The 21,172-nt window shown below is 38.4% G+C and overlaps 1 protein-coding gene across 1 annotated transcript in view; it reads left to right on the forward strand.

Moving 5' to 3' along the window:
* Window positions 1–21,172, forward strand: part of IL15 (interleukin 15) — a 79,884-nt gene that overhangs the window by 49,880 nt on the left and 8,832 nt on the right. Inside the window, exons 2-4 of the mRNA XM_049632215.1 lie at window positions 15,174–15,272; window positions 16,220–16,317; window positions 18,185–18,269. Coding sequence (XP_049488172.1) covers window positions 15,261–15,272; window positions 16,220–16,317; window positions 18,185–18,269 — 195 coding nt within the window. The 5' untranslated portion in view covers window positions 15,174–15,260. The remainder of the gene's footprint in view (window positions 1–15,173; window positions 15,273–16,219; window positions 16,318–18,184; window positions 18,270–21,172) is intronic.

Raw genomic sequence — 21,172 nt, forward strand, 5'->3', positions numbered from 1 at the left:
TAGAAATTTGTTTCTTATTATTGATGGTTTAGGAAGTATTCATTTACCTTGATAATGCATTACTAGAAACACTGCATTTCTGTTTCCACAGCGTCATGCTCAGGCGGTCTTTCTCGTTTGGAGGGAAACTGTGGAGAAATCCAGCTTTTGGGTTTCACTTGACATGATCTCAGACAGGCAGTGCCTCCACAGCTTGGCCAGGTCCTTACTGTTCCCTCTTGGCTCCCCATCCCTACCCTGTGGATGAGGTCTTGCTATGAGAGATGGGGGCAAGGCATATAAAGTGGCTGAGAACCTGGGACCCATAGTGGCCCTGATGCATTGCATTCACATCCTTAGAGTCACAGATAAGGTCCAGATTCTTCATGAGGTCCAATGGGGCTAGATTATCATTAGAGTCCAAACAGATTGAAGGAAGTTCCGGCAGCCTGCCGGCAGGTAGTAGCTGCTTACAAACCCAGTATGACTTCTAGGAGGTAGAAGGTGACCAAAAGCAGGGGTCCCACTACAGGGCTAGGAGTGTTGCTTCCTCACCATTGGCAATGCAAGACAGAGGTATGGGAGCACCACTGAGTTTGTGGTAAATCTGCCTCTCATTCTAAGTGCTCAGTAGGTTAGCTCTTACCATGATTATTTTACTCTTTCATTGCCAAATATTTTTGAGGAAATCCCTAGGAATTTTGCAGTGGATGTCTTTTTTGACCTTACATAATTTTTTTAAAGAAATAATGCTCTTTTTTCTACTTTATCCCCAACAGGGTAGGATTTCAGATGACCTATATTTTTACTAAAATTGATTTTGAAATGGGTTGTGCCAGAGAAAATTTATGTTTAATACTTCATGATCATAGTAAGATCACATCATGCTGAGATAAAAATGCTGCATTTCCTTCATTCCTAAATAATCATTAGTATTGGATGCGTGCTGTGGGCATACTCATCTTAAGGAATGAAGAGTTTGTTATGCTAGCTGCTGGGAGTACTGCTTGCTAGAGTCTCAGGGGACAGTTCTCTCTGGGAGAGACTCTCCTTGTCCAAGGTCACACCCACTCCCCTGGGGCAGCCTGCATCCAGTGTTTCTTCGGAGGGAGTGTTATAAAGGCCCTCCTTTCCCCAACTTGGTGCAACTCCTGAGAGCTATCCCAGCTTTAGAGCTCCGCAAAGCCCAGGTGGTGATGGCCTTACTTCTCCCTCTGCCCAATTGAGCTTTTTTTCCCTCACAGATACTGATCCTAAAGGCACTTCTCAATATACGTCCTGCACATAAATCCCTCATAGTCTCTTTTTCCAGTGCACCGGTGGTGAAACATCGTCATTTTTTTTAAGCACAGTCTTTTTAAGAGCAGCTTTTCTGAGGATGACGATAGGGATCATTTATAAGACGTGACCCTATTTCAGAAATGTTCACATTGAAAAAACGTGCTTCTTACATTCAAGGAAATGTGCCATCAGAGTCCATGAGAGTGCTATAATTGCTTGCTGTGTGATCACGTTAGCTGTGACCAATAACCTGAAGCAATTAGGAGCCTTTCACTGAAGCCATTATCTAAAGAAAGGTTAAAGATGTTTGTTCTCTCTTTCTCACCGTAGTTTTCTCTTTACATGTTCTTCTAGCTTGCTCTCCTCCGAACTCACGGTTTTAAGCCAATGCCTTCAGTCTCCAGCCCTGCCATCTCTTCAGCTTTGATTTGCATATTCATCTGTGTGCCTGAACATTTTCTTTGGTGTCCCACCAGCCTTCCCAACTTGACATTTCCAACACTGAGTGAACCATCTTCCCTTCAAATGAGCCCAGCCTGGGTCCAATCTCAATTAGTGATCCCACTATCCTACCATCAAAGCATACAAGCCATTAGTCATCCTAGACTCTTCCTCCCCACCTCAGCGTACATTCTAGGACAGCCAACAGGACCTGCCAATTTTGCAGGGAAGTATTACTATGATAACTAATATTATTATTACTTTTCAATTCCTATTACTTCTTCCTCAGTTTAGTCCTTATGTTGACTACCGTAATAATAATTGACTCATTTTCCTGCCTTCAGTCTTGCTTCCTTTACGTACACCCTCTGCCCAGTGGTCAAGATGATCTATATCCAATGCAGATTTAATCATGCCACAGCACTCATGAACACAGTGAACAGCAAATTCTCCTGTGAGGCAGGGCTCCCGTTTATCATTTACTATACCACTACCACTCCTTTTCTCTAACTTGATATGGAAATTTACAGTGTTGGGGTTTACCTGCATGCTCCCTATTGTTTCCTGCCTCTGTGCCTTTGCCCATTATTTCCCCTCTACCTGGTTAGTCCTTCTCTTCTTCCTTGGATTGGCTGACTTTATTTATTCTCTCAGGGAATCTATTTTTGTCATCTCCTCTAGGATTTCTCTCAACCTAAAAATCTGGATACCCAAACTGTCTTAGTATTTATGATATCATAATGAAAGTATATGTGTGTTTTTGTAACTTCTTGAAGAACAAGGACTCTGCTTATTCTCCTTTAGAACCCTAGTGCCAGGCACATAGGGGATACCCAGTAAATACCTGCTGTACAGAACTGAATCGTAAAGACCAATAGGCCTCTGGTTTCCTTTGCACTCACCGATTGATTGCTTATTTGGTATATTATCAATATTCCCATAATTCTTTCTGGGATCTCGAGCTGAAATCAAGCTTCTCCCAATGTCTTGATAAAGTTGACTACTTAATAACCATGAAAATTAATCTTTTTAAAACCGAACTCCTCTTTTCTCTGACCTGTTCTTCTCACAGCTTCCTTTGTTTTAATAAATGGTAATACTCTTCTTGCCATTTCTGGTCAAAGCCTTCAGAGTCATCCTTGACACTTCTCTTTCTTTCATACCTAACATCCAGTTCATCAGGACATATACCTCTCTGCATCTCTATTACTATTATTGTGGATTATTGTAGCAACCCTGTGCTACATTGTCTCCCTGTGCCCAGGCTTGCCCACACAGTCTTTCTCAATATGGCAACCAGAGTGCGGCCTTTGAAGTCTAAGCCAATTCACATCCTTCCAGTGCTCAAGATGCTTCACACAAGTTTTCCAGTTAAACCCAAGTCCTTACCTGATGATATACTTCCTGCCACTCTCCCTTACCTAACCCTGACCTTACCTGTTGAATTTCTGACTCAGTTAGCCTCCTTGCTGTTCCTAACACACTTCTCCCACAAGGTCTTTGCATTTCTTGTTGCCTCTTCCTGGAAAGCTATTTCCTCAGATACTGTTTGCTAACCCTCTTTCTTTAAATGCAATGCCATCTTATTGGTGAGGTCTTTCTTGCCATCCTGTACAAAACAGAGATTAATTTCACACATGCTGCATTTATTGTTCTCCATAGTAATTGAGGACATTGTAGTCAAACTTTAGAATTACACATTTTCTGTTTTGTTTTTTTTTTTCCTTTTTCCGTGCTGTGTCCTTAGAGGAAGAATTACTTACTGACACATATTAGGGGCTCAGTAAATATTTGATAAATGTATAAGTGAATGAAGGAGCCAAGACTAAATTCTGAAACTTCCTTCTTAGCATGTGTGATGTTGGGCAAATTACTCAACTTCTGAGTTTTACTTTCTTTATTTGTAATTTACTTTTTAAATTTGTAATTTGTAATAATGATGCTTGCCATATTTTCTCAAAGGTTCTTGATGAATTGCCAAGGTAATGTTAATAAATATTGTTACGACTCTTTCCTGTTTCATGCAGTGTCTAAAGTGCTTTACATGTAAAGCATTCATCTTCACAGTAATCATAGGAGGTATGTTCTGAGCTCATCTTCCATTTCACTGACTTAGAAAGAAAAATAACCAAGGTATATACATGTCTTAGGGTCACCCTGATAGTAAGTGAGAGAGCCAGGATTTGAACCTACGTAGCTGTGATCATATATCAGTGTTGACTAGCAGCCCTGATTGTGTGCCTCCTTGTTCTGTACCTATAGTGAAAATGGCCCCAGATAAGAATCCTGCGGGTTTGTATTAAATAGTCTTTATCAGTTGGAGAATATTTTGACATTTTGTATTTTAGGAATTTATGCTGAGTTTTGTCCTGTCTATGAAGGCAACCACATGACTTTTCTCCTTTAATCTCTTAATAGAGCAAGTACACTAATAAACTTCCCGATGTTAATCATCCTTTCAATTCAAAAATGAAATCTACTTAGTCGATTAATTGTACTCTGTTAAAACACTGCTTGATGAATTTGTTAATTTTTTTTTTTTTTAAGTAGGCTTCATGCCCATTATGGAGCCCAATGCGAGTCTTGAACTCACGACTGTGAGATCAAGACCTGAACTGAGGTCAACAGTCAGACACTTAACTGACAGAGCCACCCAGGCACCCTTGAATTGGTTAATTTTTTATTTTGGAAAATTGCATCTGTGTTCACAAGAGATTGCCATATAATTTTCTTTTTTGAGATACTATTATTTAGTATTGGTATCAGATTTTGGTGCCCCCATTTTTTTTTAATGAAGTGTACTTTTCATATTGGCTTTATCTTTTATACTAGCATTATTTAAAAGTATCATTTTACATTTTTTAGTGGGCAAATTTTAGAATTTTTCTTTTCTTTTGTTATTGATTTTAATTCAAAGTTACTAATATTATTGTAATTCAATATGATTCCATTCAGTAATCCAACGTTTATTGGTTTGTGATCATATAATGTGGCATATATGCTTTCAGATTTTTATAATTTTTGAGGCTTTGTTTTAGGTCTGGCACATGGACATTTTAGATCTAGGTCGTGGGCAACTTTTATGAGTATTTTATGTGCTATTCTGTAGGGTAGATTGTTTTCATCTATCTATATCTATTTAATCTAAAAGACATACATACTACATGAAACATTATTCATTCTGCTTTTAAAGTTTACCATAGGCAATGGTTTGCTGAAAACAGTTCTAATTGGCTTGTGGAAGTAAGTAGCTAGTCAGGCATTTAATGAACTAGCTGTTAAACCATTGGTGGCTTGAAATCAGAATGAGTGGGTATTTTCCACATTAGAAATTGGCAAATGCTATGTATCAGTGTTTTGTTTGTTTGTTTGTTTGTTTGTTTTAAAGAACCAGCTTACTTGCACACCACAGACCATAGGCCTACTCATTTTCATATTTAAATTTCTGAAAAATGTTCTAAAATCTATAATAACCCCTTGTTTTTCTATTAGTTTTTCCTTTATACAATTTATAACCATGTTATTAGGTGCATAAAGTTCATGATTATTATATATTTTGAAGATTATAACTTCTATCCATGTGTATCAGCCTTTGTGTTGCTTAGTACTTGCCACTTGAATTCTAATTTTTCCATAATTTATTATTACTATAATCATATTGGCTTAAGCATATCATTTTTTGTTCTTTCATTTTCAAGCTTTTCGTGCCATTTTATTTTTGTTCCTTTTGTTATAAATAGCATATTTTAACATTCATCTGTCTTTCTGTCTCTCTACTTTTTAAACTCAGTCTCAGTGTCTGTTCTTTCAGGAAGCAGGTGTAGTTTTTATCACATATCACAATTTTATCACATTGCATGTGTGGAGGGATACGCTTGTATATTTAGACTTACTACTGCCACTTTACTCTGTATTTTTTTACTATACTTCCTCTATTTTTTTTTTCCTTTTCTGCCTCCGCTGTCTTCTGTTAGATTCCTCAAGTTTTCATTGCCTTATTTTCCTTTTTTGGGGGGGAGGGGCGGGGTTTGGAAATTATAATGATAATATATATTTAGTTTTTTTTTTTTTTTCTGTAGTAAGCTTTTATCTTGATTGTTTTGCAGTTACTTACCATGAATGTGTTTTATGTTCTGTAAGTAAATAATGATCCTAGCATGTGTTTACTTCCTCTTCTTTTCCCACAGAGATTATCTGTACTTTTCCTTCCGCATCACTATTTGGGAAAGTACATTTTAGGTCAGTAGTTACCTGGTATTGGGGTTGGGAATAGAGTGACTGTAAAGGCGCTTGAAGGCAATTTTTGTGATTATATGTATATGTTTTCTATCTATGTGTTTTAGGGTTGCCATGGTGATTTTAAGATGTATACAATTGTTAAAATCCTGCATACTGTATACCTAAAATAGGTGTTTTTTATTATGTTGAAATTATACCTCAATAAAGTGGATTTTAAAAGTGGTGGAGAATGTCAGGGAGAGCAAGAAATTATTGGCTGGATGTAGAAAAGGCCCAGCAGTTCTCAAGAAGTTATAATGATGCATTTTTTCCTGCAGTGCTTTGTAGCTTGTAATTTGAAATTAGCAAAATAAAAATAGCAGAAAGATGAAACGTGGAGGGAATTTAGGATGCCATGTAGCATAGTATTACAGTGACTAACTGGGACATCTGGATGGAGAAGCAAGTGCAGTGAAGAGGTTGATGGTTGTGAGGACAAGAACAATGTAGTTGCAAACAAATGAAAAATCAAATCCAACAAACATAGAATATGTGCTTATTATGTACCTAGTGTGCTTTTATGTGTTGGAGGTACGTAATGGACAAGATAAGTAGGGTTTTTAACCACAAAGATCTCAAATTTTATTTTTATTTTTACTTTTTTTAATATTTATTTTTGAGAGAGAGAAAGAGCACAAGCAGGGGAGGGGCAGAAAGAGAGGGAGACACAGAATCTGAAGCAGCCTTCAGGCTCTGAGCTGTCAGCACAGAGCCCAACACGGCCTGAACCCAATTATCATGAGATCATGACCTGAGCTGAAGTCGGAAGCTTAACCGACTGAGCCACCCAGGTGTCCCAAGGATCTCACAATTTTGCAAAATAAATGAATGAATAAAGTAGGTAAAAACCCACATACTTCAGAAGAATGGTGCCATTATGTAGACCCAAATATAAATGTTATTTGTTTTATGCTTCCTATTTTTACATCCCACATCTTTTTCTATTATTTTGGACATTTTTATTTTCCCAAAATACATTTTCACACTATTTTTTCACATTCTGTGGATCTTACATTTTCTAAGATATTGTTATGAAACAGTATTTTTTCCCTCTTTCTTTAATACCTTCTTAGGGTCAAGTCCATTTTCCATTAAAGTTTGAAGGTTAGTTCTATTGTCTTTTAAGTAACAGATTTAATCAGATTCATTCTGATTCTTGTGTTTAAAGTAACTTGGTTTTACTCCATGAATACTATTAGCATGGTTTTCTTTATCCTGGAATTAGAGAGTTTAAATTAAAAATACCACATTTTTTATCTATGCTTTTTATGTCCCTTCAATGTAAAAGCTAGTGTCCTTTTCCAACTCTGTAGAATTTGTAAAAATCATTTTGTAATTAATTCTTGCTCTCTATTCTCTTTGCTCTTTCTGGAGTTCTGCTTCAGTACTATGTTGGAATTTCTAGATCTATCTCATAATTTCCATATTTTTCCTTTTGTACTCTGGTTTGGGAGAATTTCTTCACCTTTCCCAAGAGTTCTGAATGCAGTACTTTTGGAAAGTGGGGTAGAGGAACAGATCTCATTACCTATTCCTAGACAGTAGGTTAAATATTATAGCTGTGCTATCCTGGGCAAGCTGTCCATTATACCTGCCCTAGAGAATTATACTAGCTACCATTTTTCAAAAACACTTACACAACACATTTTTCAAGAACATTTGCACCAAATAATCAAAAAAAAAAGCACATGAACATATTGCTACATGGAACTATGATCATAGAGTGGTATGAGCGTATATGCCCTCCAGCTACATTTACGTACCATCGTCTTTGTTAGATGATAAACTACCTGAAGTGTTTCTATATTCATTTTTTATACCATCTATTTAATTAATGTTTTTTGAGTAGTCATGGTAACTAAGGTGTCCAGATTTTATCACTGCCTTTGTCCTTGGCAGTATAGACATGTAAATGGTTGTGATTTGCTTTAGAAGCATTTCACTATAATTAAGCAATTTGTCTTGTCTTAAGTATTCCAGAAAACTTAACCATTGTTTAATTGAAAATATATATTGAAAATATGTATTTTGTAAACCTTATATGAAATGGTATTTTTAAAAGAAGAAACATCTTAATCATTTATTTTTTTATTTTGATAAATTGTGAGATTTACAGGCTCTGTTAACATGATGTGTGGCCTTATGAGAGAATTAAATACCAACTTCAGATCTTATATGAATTAATTTTTAAAAGTCAAAGTAGTGACCTTATGTGGGGCATCCAGGTGGCTCCTTCAGTTGGGTGTCTGACTTTAAAAAATAATTTTTTTTAATTTTATTTATTTTTGAGAGAGGGGGGTGGGGAGCAAGAGCTTGAGTGGGGTAGGGGCAGAAAGAGGGAGACAGAGGATCTGAAGCAGGCTCCACACTTTAAGCACAAAGCCCAGTGCAGGGCTTGATCTCAGGAACTGTGAGATTATGACCTGAGCCGAAATCAAGAGTCGGCCACTTAACTAACTGAGCCACCTAGGTGCCCCATCAGTTGAGCGTCTGACTCTTGATTTTGGCTCAGATCATGATCCCAGGGTTGTGGCATCGAGCCCTGCATTGGGCCCTGTGCCGAGTATGGAGCCTGCTTAAGATTCCTTCTGTCCCTTTGCCCCTCTCCCTCGCTCTCTCACTCTCAAAAAAAAAAAAAAAAAAAAAAAAAAAAAAGGAACCCACAGTAACATAGTCCAAATTGGGTGTTTTTTAAAGCTTTAATATCAAACACAGATTGTGTTTAATGTAATTTCATATTTGAAAATTTCATATTAGTGTCAATTGAAAACAGCTAAAAAGCAATTACTGAAAAAAATGCTGGTACCGTTAATGGTAGGACAATTTGAGACGTTTAAACATACCGCTTTCTCAGCTGTATTCCAATTGGGACTGATTAAGAGATCCCCAGGAGTCAGAGGTCTGTAAACGATAGCCTGTGGGCCAAATTCACCAACTGTCTGTTCTGAATGCATTCATTCATACATCATCTATGGCTGTTTTCCCACTATCATAGCAGGCTTAAGTAGTTGTGACCGAGAATGTAAGACAAAGGCTGACATATGTCCCTTTAGAGAAGATGTTTGGCAATCCCTGCTTTATATACTCATAACAGTTTTGTCCATTCTTCCTTATCACTGCTTTCACACTATTATCAAATGACACATTTTCCTCTGAATACACACTGCACTTGTGTGCGTATGTCCTTGTTCAGGCTCTTTCCTCTACCTAACCTAGAATGTTGTCTCTCTGTCTTTACTCACATCTAAAATCTAATCATTCTTTTTTTTTTTTAATTTTTTTTTAACGTTTTATTTATTTTTGAGACAGGGAGAGACAGAGCATGAATAGGGGAGGGTCAGAGAGAGGGAGACACAGAATCTGAAACAGGCTCCAGGCTCTGAGCGGTCTGCACAGAGCCCGACGCGGGGCTCGAACCCACGGACCGCGAGATCATGACCTGAGCTGAAGTCGGACACTCAACCGACTGAGCCACCCAGGCGCCCCTAAAATCTAATCATTCTTTAAGGTATGATTCCAGGAACACTTCCTCCATGAAGTCTTACAGTAAAAACAAAAACTTAGATTTCCTGGCCATATCTCCATTGTACTTTCTCACATAACCTCAAGTCCCTTGCCTCTCTCTTGTTTGTGGTTGCTGGCATACGTGACCATGATCAAATCCAGTTCTCCACCTATGGCAGGCCTGCCTGATCCTTGCAGTTTAATGTGGCTGCAGAAAACACGCACATGCTGATGAATCTCACTCTCTGACCATTCACGGCCATGGACTTCCTTCCAATAGGCATGGCTCTCATACCCTACTTACATTTGTCATTCTCCTCTGTCATATATTTTCCTCTGTCCTCAACCCAACACCTCTTTCCCTGTCCTCACTGTCTGCTAATGACTTTTTATCCTGATTCATTGAGAATATTGAAGCAGTAGTGGAGGACATATACCACCACGGTTATCTACCACCTAGCTATTGCACCACCTTGACCCTCAGCCTTCCTTCCATGACAACAGGTGACCTAGCCACCACCCCACTTGTGCATGAAATTCCTTTCTCATCCTCACCTGCCTTTTCAAGAACGTCATCTGGCAATGGTCCTGGCAATGGTCCTTTCTCCCGCTAACATCCTCGATTTTTCCCTCAGCACATCTCTACCTTCTAATACCTATTACCACCATCTTTTGTTTCTCCCTTTTGGAGCACTATTCTGCAAAACATTGCCTGTACTTAGCATTTCATAAATTCTTTCCTCCTACTTTCTCCTCAGTCCATTTCAGGCAGGCTTCTGTCTCCATCACTCTGCTGAGAGTGCTCTTGTCGGAGTCACCCATGACCCCCAGGTTACAAGCTCACTGGTCAGGGCTCAATCTGTATCTTCTTTGAAGTCTCAGCACCTTTGACGTGATTGTCATTTCTTGTCCTGGATATAATTCTCATTGATTTCTAGAACATCACACTCTCTCCTTTTTCCCCCCTTTCACTGGTCTTCCCTTTGAGATTTTCTTTTCTGGTCCTTCTCCCCCTCTGCCCACCCCCCCAACTAATTAATATTGAAATACCTTGGCTCAGGTTTGGTCCTCTTCTCTACCTTTCCCTCTGTGAAGTCCACCAGCATCATGAGCTCCATATCGATTTCAGGCTCAAACCACTTTCCCGAACTCAAGATTCTTGCATCCAACGGCCCGTTTGATGTTTCTGTGTGGCTGTGCCCTTGGCCTCTCACAAATTCCACATGTCCAAAATGAAGACTCCTGATACGACCCCTCCTTTCAGAGCATCTGTTCGGCCCATAGTCCATCTCGTTTCAGTTTACGGCAGCTTCAGATCTCAGGTGCTCAGGGCAAAGACTTGGGAGTATTTTGTTGTCTTATGGCCCACATCCAGTCTGTCAGGAAATCCTGTTGGTTCTGTCATATCAATGTTTCCTGACTGCAACTACACGTCCCTGTCTCTACTGCCACCCCTCACACTGCAGCCACCACTGTGTGTCACCTGCATTCCTGTAGTCTCAGGACCTCTGCTTCCATCCTTGCCTGTCCTTAACACAGGGGCCAAGACAGATTGCTTAAAATGTCATTCAGAGGGTATCAGTTATTTGCCCAAAATGCTGCAGTGACTTCTCACTTCAGATCCTTAGAGTGTGGAGTGGCTGAAAGGGCACAATCTGAGCCACCCCTCCCTGTCCACCTTTCTGACCCCCATCTCAGACTATGCTCTGCCTTGCTTGCTCCCTCAGCCTCTTTTCTGATCCTCAGACTCACAGACATGCAGGTGCCAATGTGCCTTTGATCTAGCTCTTCCGGGTGCCTCAAATGCTCTTTACTTGGGTGTATTAGGGCACATTCCCTTCCTGCCTTTACATCTCTGATGTGATTTTCTTCTCGCTGAACTCTATCCTGATCACCTATTCAAAATCGCGACCACATCCTTCTTGTCTTACTTTGTGTTTTCTTTTCCCTATATCACTTACCTCTTTCTAATCAAATATATAATTAAATAGTTTATGTATGTTACAAATGGTCTCTTTCCCCCTAAAACCAAGGTTCTCTGTCCTCTGCATTGATTGATGTATCCCAAGGTCATAGAGAAATGTCTAGCACATAGTAAGTACTCAGTAAATATTTACTAAATGCATAAGGGGCAGCAATGCTGTCTTCCATTCTCTATATTCTCCAGAAGCACGCAACGTTGGTTTGCCCTCACTTTTAGTTTTTTTTTTTTTTTTGAGTGAACAGATTAATGTGTTTACCAAATTAACCAATACTTATAACTCTTCTTTTGTGCTAAGCCTTTTTAAATTTACTTTAAATGTGTGACAAGGCGAGTAAATAATGAAACAGAATAAAACAAGGCCAAACGGCAGTGCATTAGGTTATATTTCCTCACCGGGAAGGACTACAATATTGGTATGGAATGCAAGATGTGCACAATTATTTTCCACAAGTCACTCCGGAATTAGAGCTCTTAGAGCTGCCCAGCTGTGTTGATTTGTCAACTCTTCCCAATGTCTTACCCCTGGGCAGTGACATCCTGCTAGCTTTGCAGTGCCACCATAAGGTCAACAGCCACCCTGCAGTGACACCCAATCACAAGATCGCAAAAAATTTCCTGCTCAAACTTGGTGAGCAACTTGGGTGTAGGGCTGGGATTTAGTCTTTCTTTATTTCCTGGAGTCGTGCACCCAGTTGAGTGAAGGGCAAACCAAAGACGCTGATTGTGAGGACATTTCGTGACCATATGCCATTAGTACGCCAGGATTAAACACTGCTTTCCCAGTTCTCCAAAAATATGACATAAAGGGAAGTGGATAATTTATTTCATACCTAGATTTGCCTTCTCAGAAAGTAATTAACCTGGTTTCAGCCACTTCTAGCGAGTGTTTTGTGAGAATCACATGGAATAATGGATGTGGAAGAACTTGAATTCTGTTTCACACAAGAAATTTGAAAGACCTATTTTTAAACTGTTAGAGAGTAGGGCTTTTTATTTTATATATATATATATATATATATATATATATATATATATATATATATTCACATATATATTTTTATTATTCACATATGTATATATTTTTTAATGTCTGTTGATTTTGAGACAGAGAGAGAGAGCAGGGAAGGGGCAGAGAGAGAGGAGAGAGAGAAAATTCCAAGCAGGCTCTGTGCTGCCAGAGCAGAGCTGGATGTGGAGCTTGAACCCACAAACCACCAAGATCATGACTTGAGCCAAAACCAAGAGTCAGATGCTCAGCCATCTGAGCCACCCAGGTGCCCCAGCTACTTCCTATATTAAGGGGCTTACACTTCTCAGTTTGTTGCATCCCTCCTCCTTCTGCCCAACTTGGATTGTGAGGTAGATTTTCATGGCCACATGCATGACATTTACCTGAAGCAAGTCATTTAACCTCTCAGAACCTCAATTTCGTCACTGTGAAATAAGAGTAATGTCTTTCGCTATAAGATATTGCCAGGATTGAATGTAGTACTGTATAGGAAATAATGTTATAAACCGAAAGCACTAGGTAAGCAATACATATTACAATATTACCGCCATTAATATTAATTATATTAATAGTTAACATTGAGTCCTGGCTAAAGAGAAAGGAATAGGGTATTCTACATTTTCAGTTTTTAAGATCCACACTGATTTTTGACCCACACACGTGCGTGCTTACACTCACACATATTTTAGTAAAATTACTGGTCCACAGCACTAGTAGGTGGCAGGTTGAATGCTTCCAAAGCTGCTTTGAAAGCCAGATATTTTGCTCTTAGCCTAGGAAACCACATCAGTTCTTTTGTTGGTGGCAAAGCTGTAAAAGTTTCCTTTTCTCCTCCATTGGTCTCTATTAACATTATTTTGCTTGAAGCTTTTGATGTGGTTTTCTGCTGCATTCCACCATGCTTGGTAGGAGCATTCTGAGCACAGCACTTAGTCTCCTTGACCTATGCCAGCTGGAGGTGGTTGGGCGGGGCAGTGCAAGTCCACTGCCACACTGGTAAGGGTCAGACACCCTGCACGTGGGGAGATGCGCTGCCGCAAAAGCCCAGAAGTGAAATCCTCATTGCTTACTGCAGTAGTTTCCCAAGGCCTTATTAACACCTCCATCACCCTCAGTACCGCTCAGTCCCAGGTCAATAGATACTGTTATTTGACCAATGCGAAGTTTGGGATACCATAACTCAAAAAGATGGAAGGAATTTAAGAGGCTTTGGACAATTACAAGATAAATGTGAAGTTTTGTAAAAACTTGAAGCATTGAGATAATACAGGCAAAGAGAATGATTATTGGTTGAGAGGAATAAGGAGAGTTTGCTTTAATTAAAATCGTACATATGATTCAGGTCATATGACTGAATTTAATATGTTTTTGAAAAAGAGGCATTCCTGTTGAAGGTACTCTCATAGTGTCTTGTTTAACATGTAGATAAATACTAGTTTTTCTTTTAAAGATTTTATATCAGGGGTGCCTGGGTGGCTCAGTCGGTTGAGCGTCCGACTTCGGCTCAGGTCATGATCTCACGGTTCATGAGTTCAAGCCCCTTGTCAGGCTCACTGCTGTCAGCACAGAGCCCAGAGCCTGCTTTGGATCCTCTGTCTCCCTCTTTCTCTCTGCTTCACCCCCACTCATGCATGTGCGTGTGCACTCTCTCTGTCAAAAATAAATAAAACATTAAAAAAATAAAGATTTATACATCATATATCATAAAAGTCATGTGAAAAATAAAATAATTTAATTAATTGAGTTTACAAAACTTAATTGCAATGAATATTTATGTCAGGGGCAAAGCAGATTTTGATTTTTGTGGAGAGGTCAACAAATACATACTATTTTTAAAGGATGGCAAAAATAATTGTTTATATTTTATATGTCTTAGTTTTAATCTTTACTTTAATAAAATGGAGTTGAATATGGGACTGTGTAAACCTCACATTCTTCATTGCCTTGAATTAGAAAAAATAGAATTTGTTACTTATGAAATTCTCAAATAACATTTCAATTAACAGTGATTTATTTCAAAGACTGAAAACAGCTGTTCAATGTCTGTAGAAGTAGATACTTCTGTTGTAAATTAAATTAACAGTCAGTGGTTTATATGAAGCCAGGTATTTGGTGACTTCTACTGGTTACTAAGTAAATATGCAACTTTGGAATTTGCCAATTCAAGAACATACTATAGTGGAAAGTGTTTGGGCTTTGTCTTCAGACAGACCTGGTCTCAAATCCTGGTGGTCTTGGACTTGCTCTGGGGCCTGGGCAGTTTACCCAAATGCTGGTAACCCCACCCCGTAGGATTGTTGTGAGGATTAAAGGTGATGTGTATAGAGGCGCCTGGGTAGCTCAGTGGGGTAAAGGTCCGACTCTTGGTTTCAGCTCAGGTCATGGTCTCACAGTTTGTGAGTTCAAGCCCCACATCGGGCTCTGTGCTGACAGTGCAGAGCCTGCTTGGGATTCTCTGTCTCTCTCTCTCTCTCTCTCTGTGCCCCACGCTGCTCACTCTTTCTGTCCCTTTCTCAAAAATAAATAAATAAACTTAAAAAATAATTTAAAAGTGATGTATGTATTAAGTGACTGATGAGTGCCCATGAAAAAGTATGTGCTCAGTGAATATTAATTCTCTTCCTTCCTTTTCCAAACTAGTCCTTTTCCTCACTAGTCCACCATGTTTTTAATTCCTTACCCTCGATTGTATTGTAGGAAGTATTCTGGATGGATGGCTGCTGGAATCCCACTGTCATAGCCAGCTCTTCTTCAACACTTAAGGATTTACTCTGGCATTGAGTAATGAGAATTTCGGTAAGGAAAATTAGTAGAGATAGTATATGGACTTTTCAAAAGGATCACTTGAATCTCAGATACTTCGTGATAAGTTATATGACAATTCTCCAAAGATCTTGTTGTGTCCCAGGGGTCTATTCATGTGTGGACTATTCTTATTTTGAAAGTAAGTGGAATAGGTATTTGAACTCTACTAGCACCCTGATGGGCTCTTCATGCCATTGTAAATGTATCATTTCACTTTTCTCACCCTGTTTTGTTCTTCGAATTTTCATCTACTCAATGAATGGTGTAGTCTTTGATGGCAAGGTCTAGGTATTATTCATCCTTTCAGTGTAGACTAAATGAAACAGATTCTTAGTGGTTCAAGGGCTCTCTGAAACTGTAAAGGCTTTGACAGTGTGAAAGAGACAGGCAAACATATCAAAACTCTGAGAAGTTCTAAGATGAATATTTCCCTAAATCACCAAGAAAAATTATTATGTATCACTTGTTAGGATGGCACAGAGTATCTTTAGTTGGGTCTGTAACTGTTTTCAATGACATCCAAAGAAAAAAAAAATGAACATGCCATAGAGAATTAAGAACAAACAAACAAAAAATATATGTTGAATTATTAAAAAGGAAAAAAAAATATGAGGAGAATAAGGATAATAGAAACAAAGTAAGTAGTGATATTAGTATATACACAGATTAGTAATATGGGAATTTTCTTAAAATTATCGTCATTGAAATGCATCTGGAAAAATATATAGTAAGTAATTTTGCACATAAGAGACAGAGATGGCAGGAGGGAGAAAGGAAGAAAGATAAGTTCTAGCTTCATTAATTCTAATAGCATTAATTCTGAAGTTTTGATCAATTTACCTCCTGGAACCTACAACATGATAAAATATCATTTTAAATGTATATCATTTTTTAACTAAACATGTTTTAACTGCTTTGCATATGATTCTGTTTTTCAGAAACCATATTTGAGAAGTACTTCCATCCAGTGCTACTTGTGTTTACTTCTGAACAGCCATTTTTTAACTGAAGCTTGCATTCCTGTCTTCATTTTGAGGTACTTGTATCTTTCAGCCTAAATATCATCATGTTAATGGCCATGATCATTGTTACTCAGCATATTCTCTATTAAATTGGTTTATGTCCAGTTTGCTTAAATCCTTAGGCTCTAAGTATTTGGGAACAATAGAGGGCAGATTATGAACACTCAGAGGAAGTTTGGTTAACACCCACTTGAACATTTCTACATTCTGCTAATATCCCAGCTAAGTGTTATACCCTTCCAATAAACTGGATCTCTTAACATTTACCTAAACTTGGAAGTACATTCCTCATTCACATCTTACATGATTTTCACAACATAAAAAATAGATACTGAGGGCTTGTTCGTGTTACTCTGTTATCTATCCCTGGCACTGAAGTCTCCTGTCCTTTGAACCTTATCCTCCCTCAATTGGAAACATTTCTTTATTTAGGCCTTTTGCTTTTCCTCTTCATAAACATTCAGACATTTCTGTGCTTTATTAACTTTCTTCTTCTTTCTTAGATGTAGCTAACACTCTGTACACAGTTGGCCCAAAGTACCCAACCTGTAGTTATGTAGTATGACTCCCAGCTCACTTTCCCTTACTGATGCCCTCCTGGTGTGGGGAGCTGTGGATGTGTGTAGTGCATCTTTGCTCACAGGAAAAATTAGTATTGGCTATCTTGCTTCTGTACAAGATCCATCAGGGAGCAGCTATTGGTTCCTGAAGTTTGAAGAATCATTCCACAGTCACTTGGTCAGTGTATGATGAGTCTTTTGTCCTGATGTTAAATTTCAGTGTTACCAAAATGAGTAAGTATATGATCATTCAAGACTGGATTTGGCTCAAGTCTGTAATATTTATGAAGAAAGCTAGGGCAAGCATAGTCGTAGCCTGAGCAATGTGCAAGGTGCATGTTGAATCTATAGTAAAGAATATTTACTATCAGAGTCATTCCATGAAAGTGATTATTGCTTATTTTAAGAATCACACCTGGGGCACCTGGGTGGCTCAGTCCATTAAACGTCTGACTTGGGCTTAGGTCATGATCTGGTGGTTTGTGAGTTTAAGCCCAGTGTCAGGCTCTGTGCTGATAGTTCAGAGCCTGGAGCCTGCTTCAGATTCTGTGTCTCTCTCTTTCTCTGCCCCTCCCTACACTCGTGCCCTGTGTCTCTCTCTCTCAGTAATAAATAAACATTAAAAAATATATAGGGGCGCCTGTGTGGCTCAGTCAGTTAAGCGTCCAACTTCGGCTCAGGTCATGATCTCACGGTCTGTGATTTCGAGCCCCGCATCGGGCTCTGTGCTGACAGCTCACAGCCTGAAGCCTGTTTCAGATTCTGTGTCTCCCTCTCTCTCTGACCCTCCCCTGTTCATGCTCTGTCTCTCTGCCTCAAAAATAAATAAATGTTAAAAAAAATTAAAAAATATATATATGTATATATATGTGTGTGTGTGTGTGTGTATATATATATATATATATATATATATATATAAAGAATTGCACCAATTTAATAGACTTAAAAGTCTGATGGATCTGCTACTTAAAGAATATCAGCAGTTTATTCAAAAACATTTACTGAGCACTACCACACATTACGTGCTGTGTGTTTTCCATTGTGATAAATCGCACCAGGTTATTTATAGTTATCCTCCCAAATTAGGTTTTTCTCTAATCCCAGTTGGTCAGTCCTTAAATTAGTCTAAAGTGTCAAGGGGTTGTACTGTATATTCTGCGTTTATATTCATCTACAAAGCTGTTGAATGCACAAAGGCAAGGATAACACTTATCTTTTCGCTGATCGGAATAAGAAAATCTTGATTGCTCTTTTGCCTATGTATTCATCAAGCCAGTATTATGCTTATTCAAAATGTTTTGCTCTTTGGTTTTGCTTTCAGCTGTATCAGTGCAGGTCTTCCCAAAACAGAGGCAAACTGGCAGGATGTAATAAGTGATTTGAAAATAATTGACAAGCTTATTCAAGTGAGTACTCATTTTTCCATAAGCTATCTGGTATGATTGCTGTGGAGTATGCCTCTCCCTGTGTTTCGCTGTCAGTCTTAATGAAATCTCACTTGAAGCAATATTTTTGTAGAAATTCATGAGCCTGGTAAAACCTTCAATGCTTTTACTTAACAATTTTCGGATCGTAATTATCTTTAAAACTCAATTTATAAGTGGCCCAGTATGAAGAGCTCTCTATCACCACAGGCCAGAGACTCCCTTCTCCTACCAAAGAAACCTGGCAGCCTGGAGGCACTTGCAGGGGGCATGGCCTGTCCCAGGGAAGAGCTCTCTGTCCTGTGGCCAGAGAACCCCGTCTCTCATCTAGAGACACCAGCTGGCCTGGCAGAACTAGCAGGGGGAAGAAAACAGGAGTCCCACTGACAATTGGCCAAGAGAATTGTCCTCCACCCCTTGGGTGATACAGCAGGGGCCAGTGGGCATCCCAGGGGCATCTGGTGAACTGAGCATTTCAAGTTAGCACCACAAAGATTCTGAAAACTAAATTGTCATGGGAACCACAGCAAATATATGTAAATCAGAGCCTCAACCCAAACAGGGTGGCTGTATGCTAAAATAGAAGGTTTAGATGGAACCAGGGTCTCCTAACATAAAGCTAAAATATCAGAATACAGCTGAAAATCACTCATTGTACCAAGAAGCAGGAAAAACACAACTGGAATGAGAAAAGTCTCTGAAATAGACTTTGAAATGGAGATGGTTTAGATGTTAGAATTATTTGACAAGGATTTTAAAGCAGCCATCATAAAAATGTACCAAGCAATTACACATACCTTTGAAAACAACTGGATAAAATGAAGTCTTAGCAAAGAAATACAATATGTAAAATGAACCAAATGAAAATGACAGAACTGAAAAATACAATAACTGAAATACAAAACAAACTGGAGAGACTCATGAGCAGGATGACTGTGACAGAGGAAAGGCAGTGAACTTGAAGATAGAGTAATAGAAAACAGACTGGGGGGAAAAAAGCCTCAGGGATCTTTGGGATAATAAAAGGTTCAACATTCCTAGCATTAGCATCTCAAAAGGGAGGAGAAACAGAATACAGTAAAGGAGGGAGATTGGCCAAATTGATAACAAAACACCAACCACATTTTGCCATTTTGCTGTCTACAATTGGAAATTAAACAATAATACTTCAAACCCAGTGGCATAAGTAGGTTGAAATTGAAAAGAGAAAAAAATATACCATATTATAATGGTTTGAATAGTGCCCCCCTGCCCCCATAAAAAAGTTATGTCTACTGGGAAACTCAAAATGTGAACTTATTTGGAAATAGGGTCTTTGCAAATATAATTAGTTAAGATGAAGTCATACTGGGGTGGGTTGGGCCTTAACTCCAATGTCTAGCTGTCCTTACAAGAGGTCAGAACATAGAGAGACTCACAGGGAAGAAGGCCATGTGAAATTGGAGGCGGCTACAAGCCAAAGAAGGCCAGAATGATGCAGCTATAAGCCACAAGAGGCCCAAGATTGCCAGGAGCCACTAGAGACTTGGGAGAGGTAAACAAGGATTGTTCTAGAACCTTTGGAGACAGCATGGCCCTACTGACATCTTGATTTTGAACCTTTAGCTTCCAAAGCTGTAAGAGAATAAATTATTTTTGTTTTAAGCCCTCATTTTGATACTTAATTACAATAGCTTTAGGAAGCTGATGCACATGCACACAGTAATTTTTAAAAATCAGAAGTAGTTATATTAATATCAGATAAAGTAGACTTCACGGCAAGTAAAATTACTAGAATCAAGAGGTACATTTCAAAATGGTAAGAGATCAATCCACCAGGAAAATGTGATCTTAAATGTGTACACACCCAATGACAGAGCCTGACAAGGCAAGAAGCAAAAATGAATCAAACTGAAAGGAGAAAAAGCACATTCACAATTATAGTGGAGGACTTTACCGCTTCCTAAGTAACAAATGAATCACTGGACAGAGAATCAAAAAGAATATAGAAGAACTCGACAACACAGTCAGCCAACAATAGATGAAACCTTTCACCCACCAACAGGGAATTCGTATTTTTTTCAGGCACGATTCACCAAGACTAAACATATCATGGGCCATAAAACAAACTTTAACAAATTCATCAGAATTGCAATCATGCAGAGTATGTTCTCTGACCACAGTGGAATAAAGTAGAAGTCGATTATATAAATATAGCAGGAAAGTCTCCAAACGCTTGAAAATTAAATAATAATACTTCTAAGTATTCCATAGGTCAAAGATTAAGTCTCAAAGTTTATAAAAAAAAGTACATAGAACTGAATGAAAATGAAAATACAACATATCAAGATCTGTAGGATTCAGGTAAAGCATTACTGAGAAGGAAATTTGTAAAGCTAAGTGATTATATTAGGAAAAAGGAAAGATCTTGTATCAACTAGCCAAGTTCCCACCTCAAAAAACTGGAGAGAGAAGAGCAAAATAAACCTAACACAAGCAGAAGGAAAGAAAAAGTAAATATAAGGGCAGAAAATAATGAAATTGAAACCAGGAAAACAATAGAGAAACTTAATGAAACATGATGCTCATTACTAGGGGAAAAAAATCAGTAAAATTGATAAACTTCCAGCAGGACTGACAAAGATTAAAAGAGAGATGATATAGACTATTAATGTCAGGACTGAAATTAGAGACTATCACTACAGAATCTGCAGACATTAAAAGGATAATAAAGAAAAACTATAAACAACTTTATTCTCTAAATTTGACAATTTGGAAGAAATAGACCAATTCCTCAAAAACACAAACTACCAAAATTTAACAAAGATGAAATAAACAATCCCCAAACTACTATAACTATTAAAGACACTGAATTCGCCAAAAAGAACTCCCCCAAACGAATCCCT

This window comes from Panthera uncia, chromosome B1 (genome assembly GCF_023721935.1).
Source record: "Panthera uncia isolate 11264 chromosome B1, Puncia_PCG_1.0, whole genome shotgun sequence".
NCBI classification, from domain to species: domain Eukaryota; kingdom Metazoa; phylum Chordata; class Mammalia; order Carnivora; family Felidae; genus Panthera; species Panthera uncia.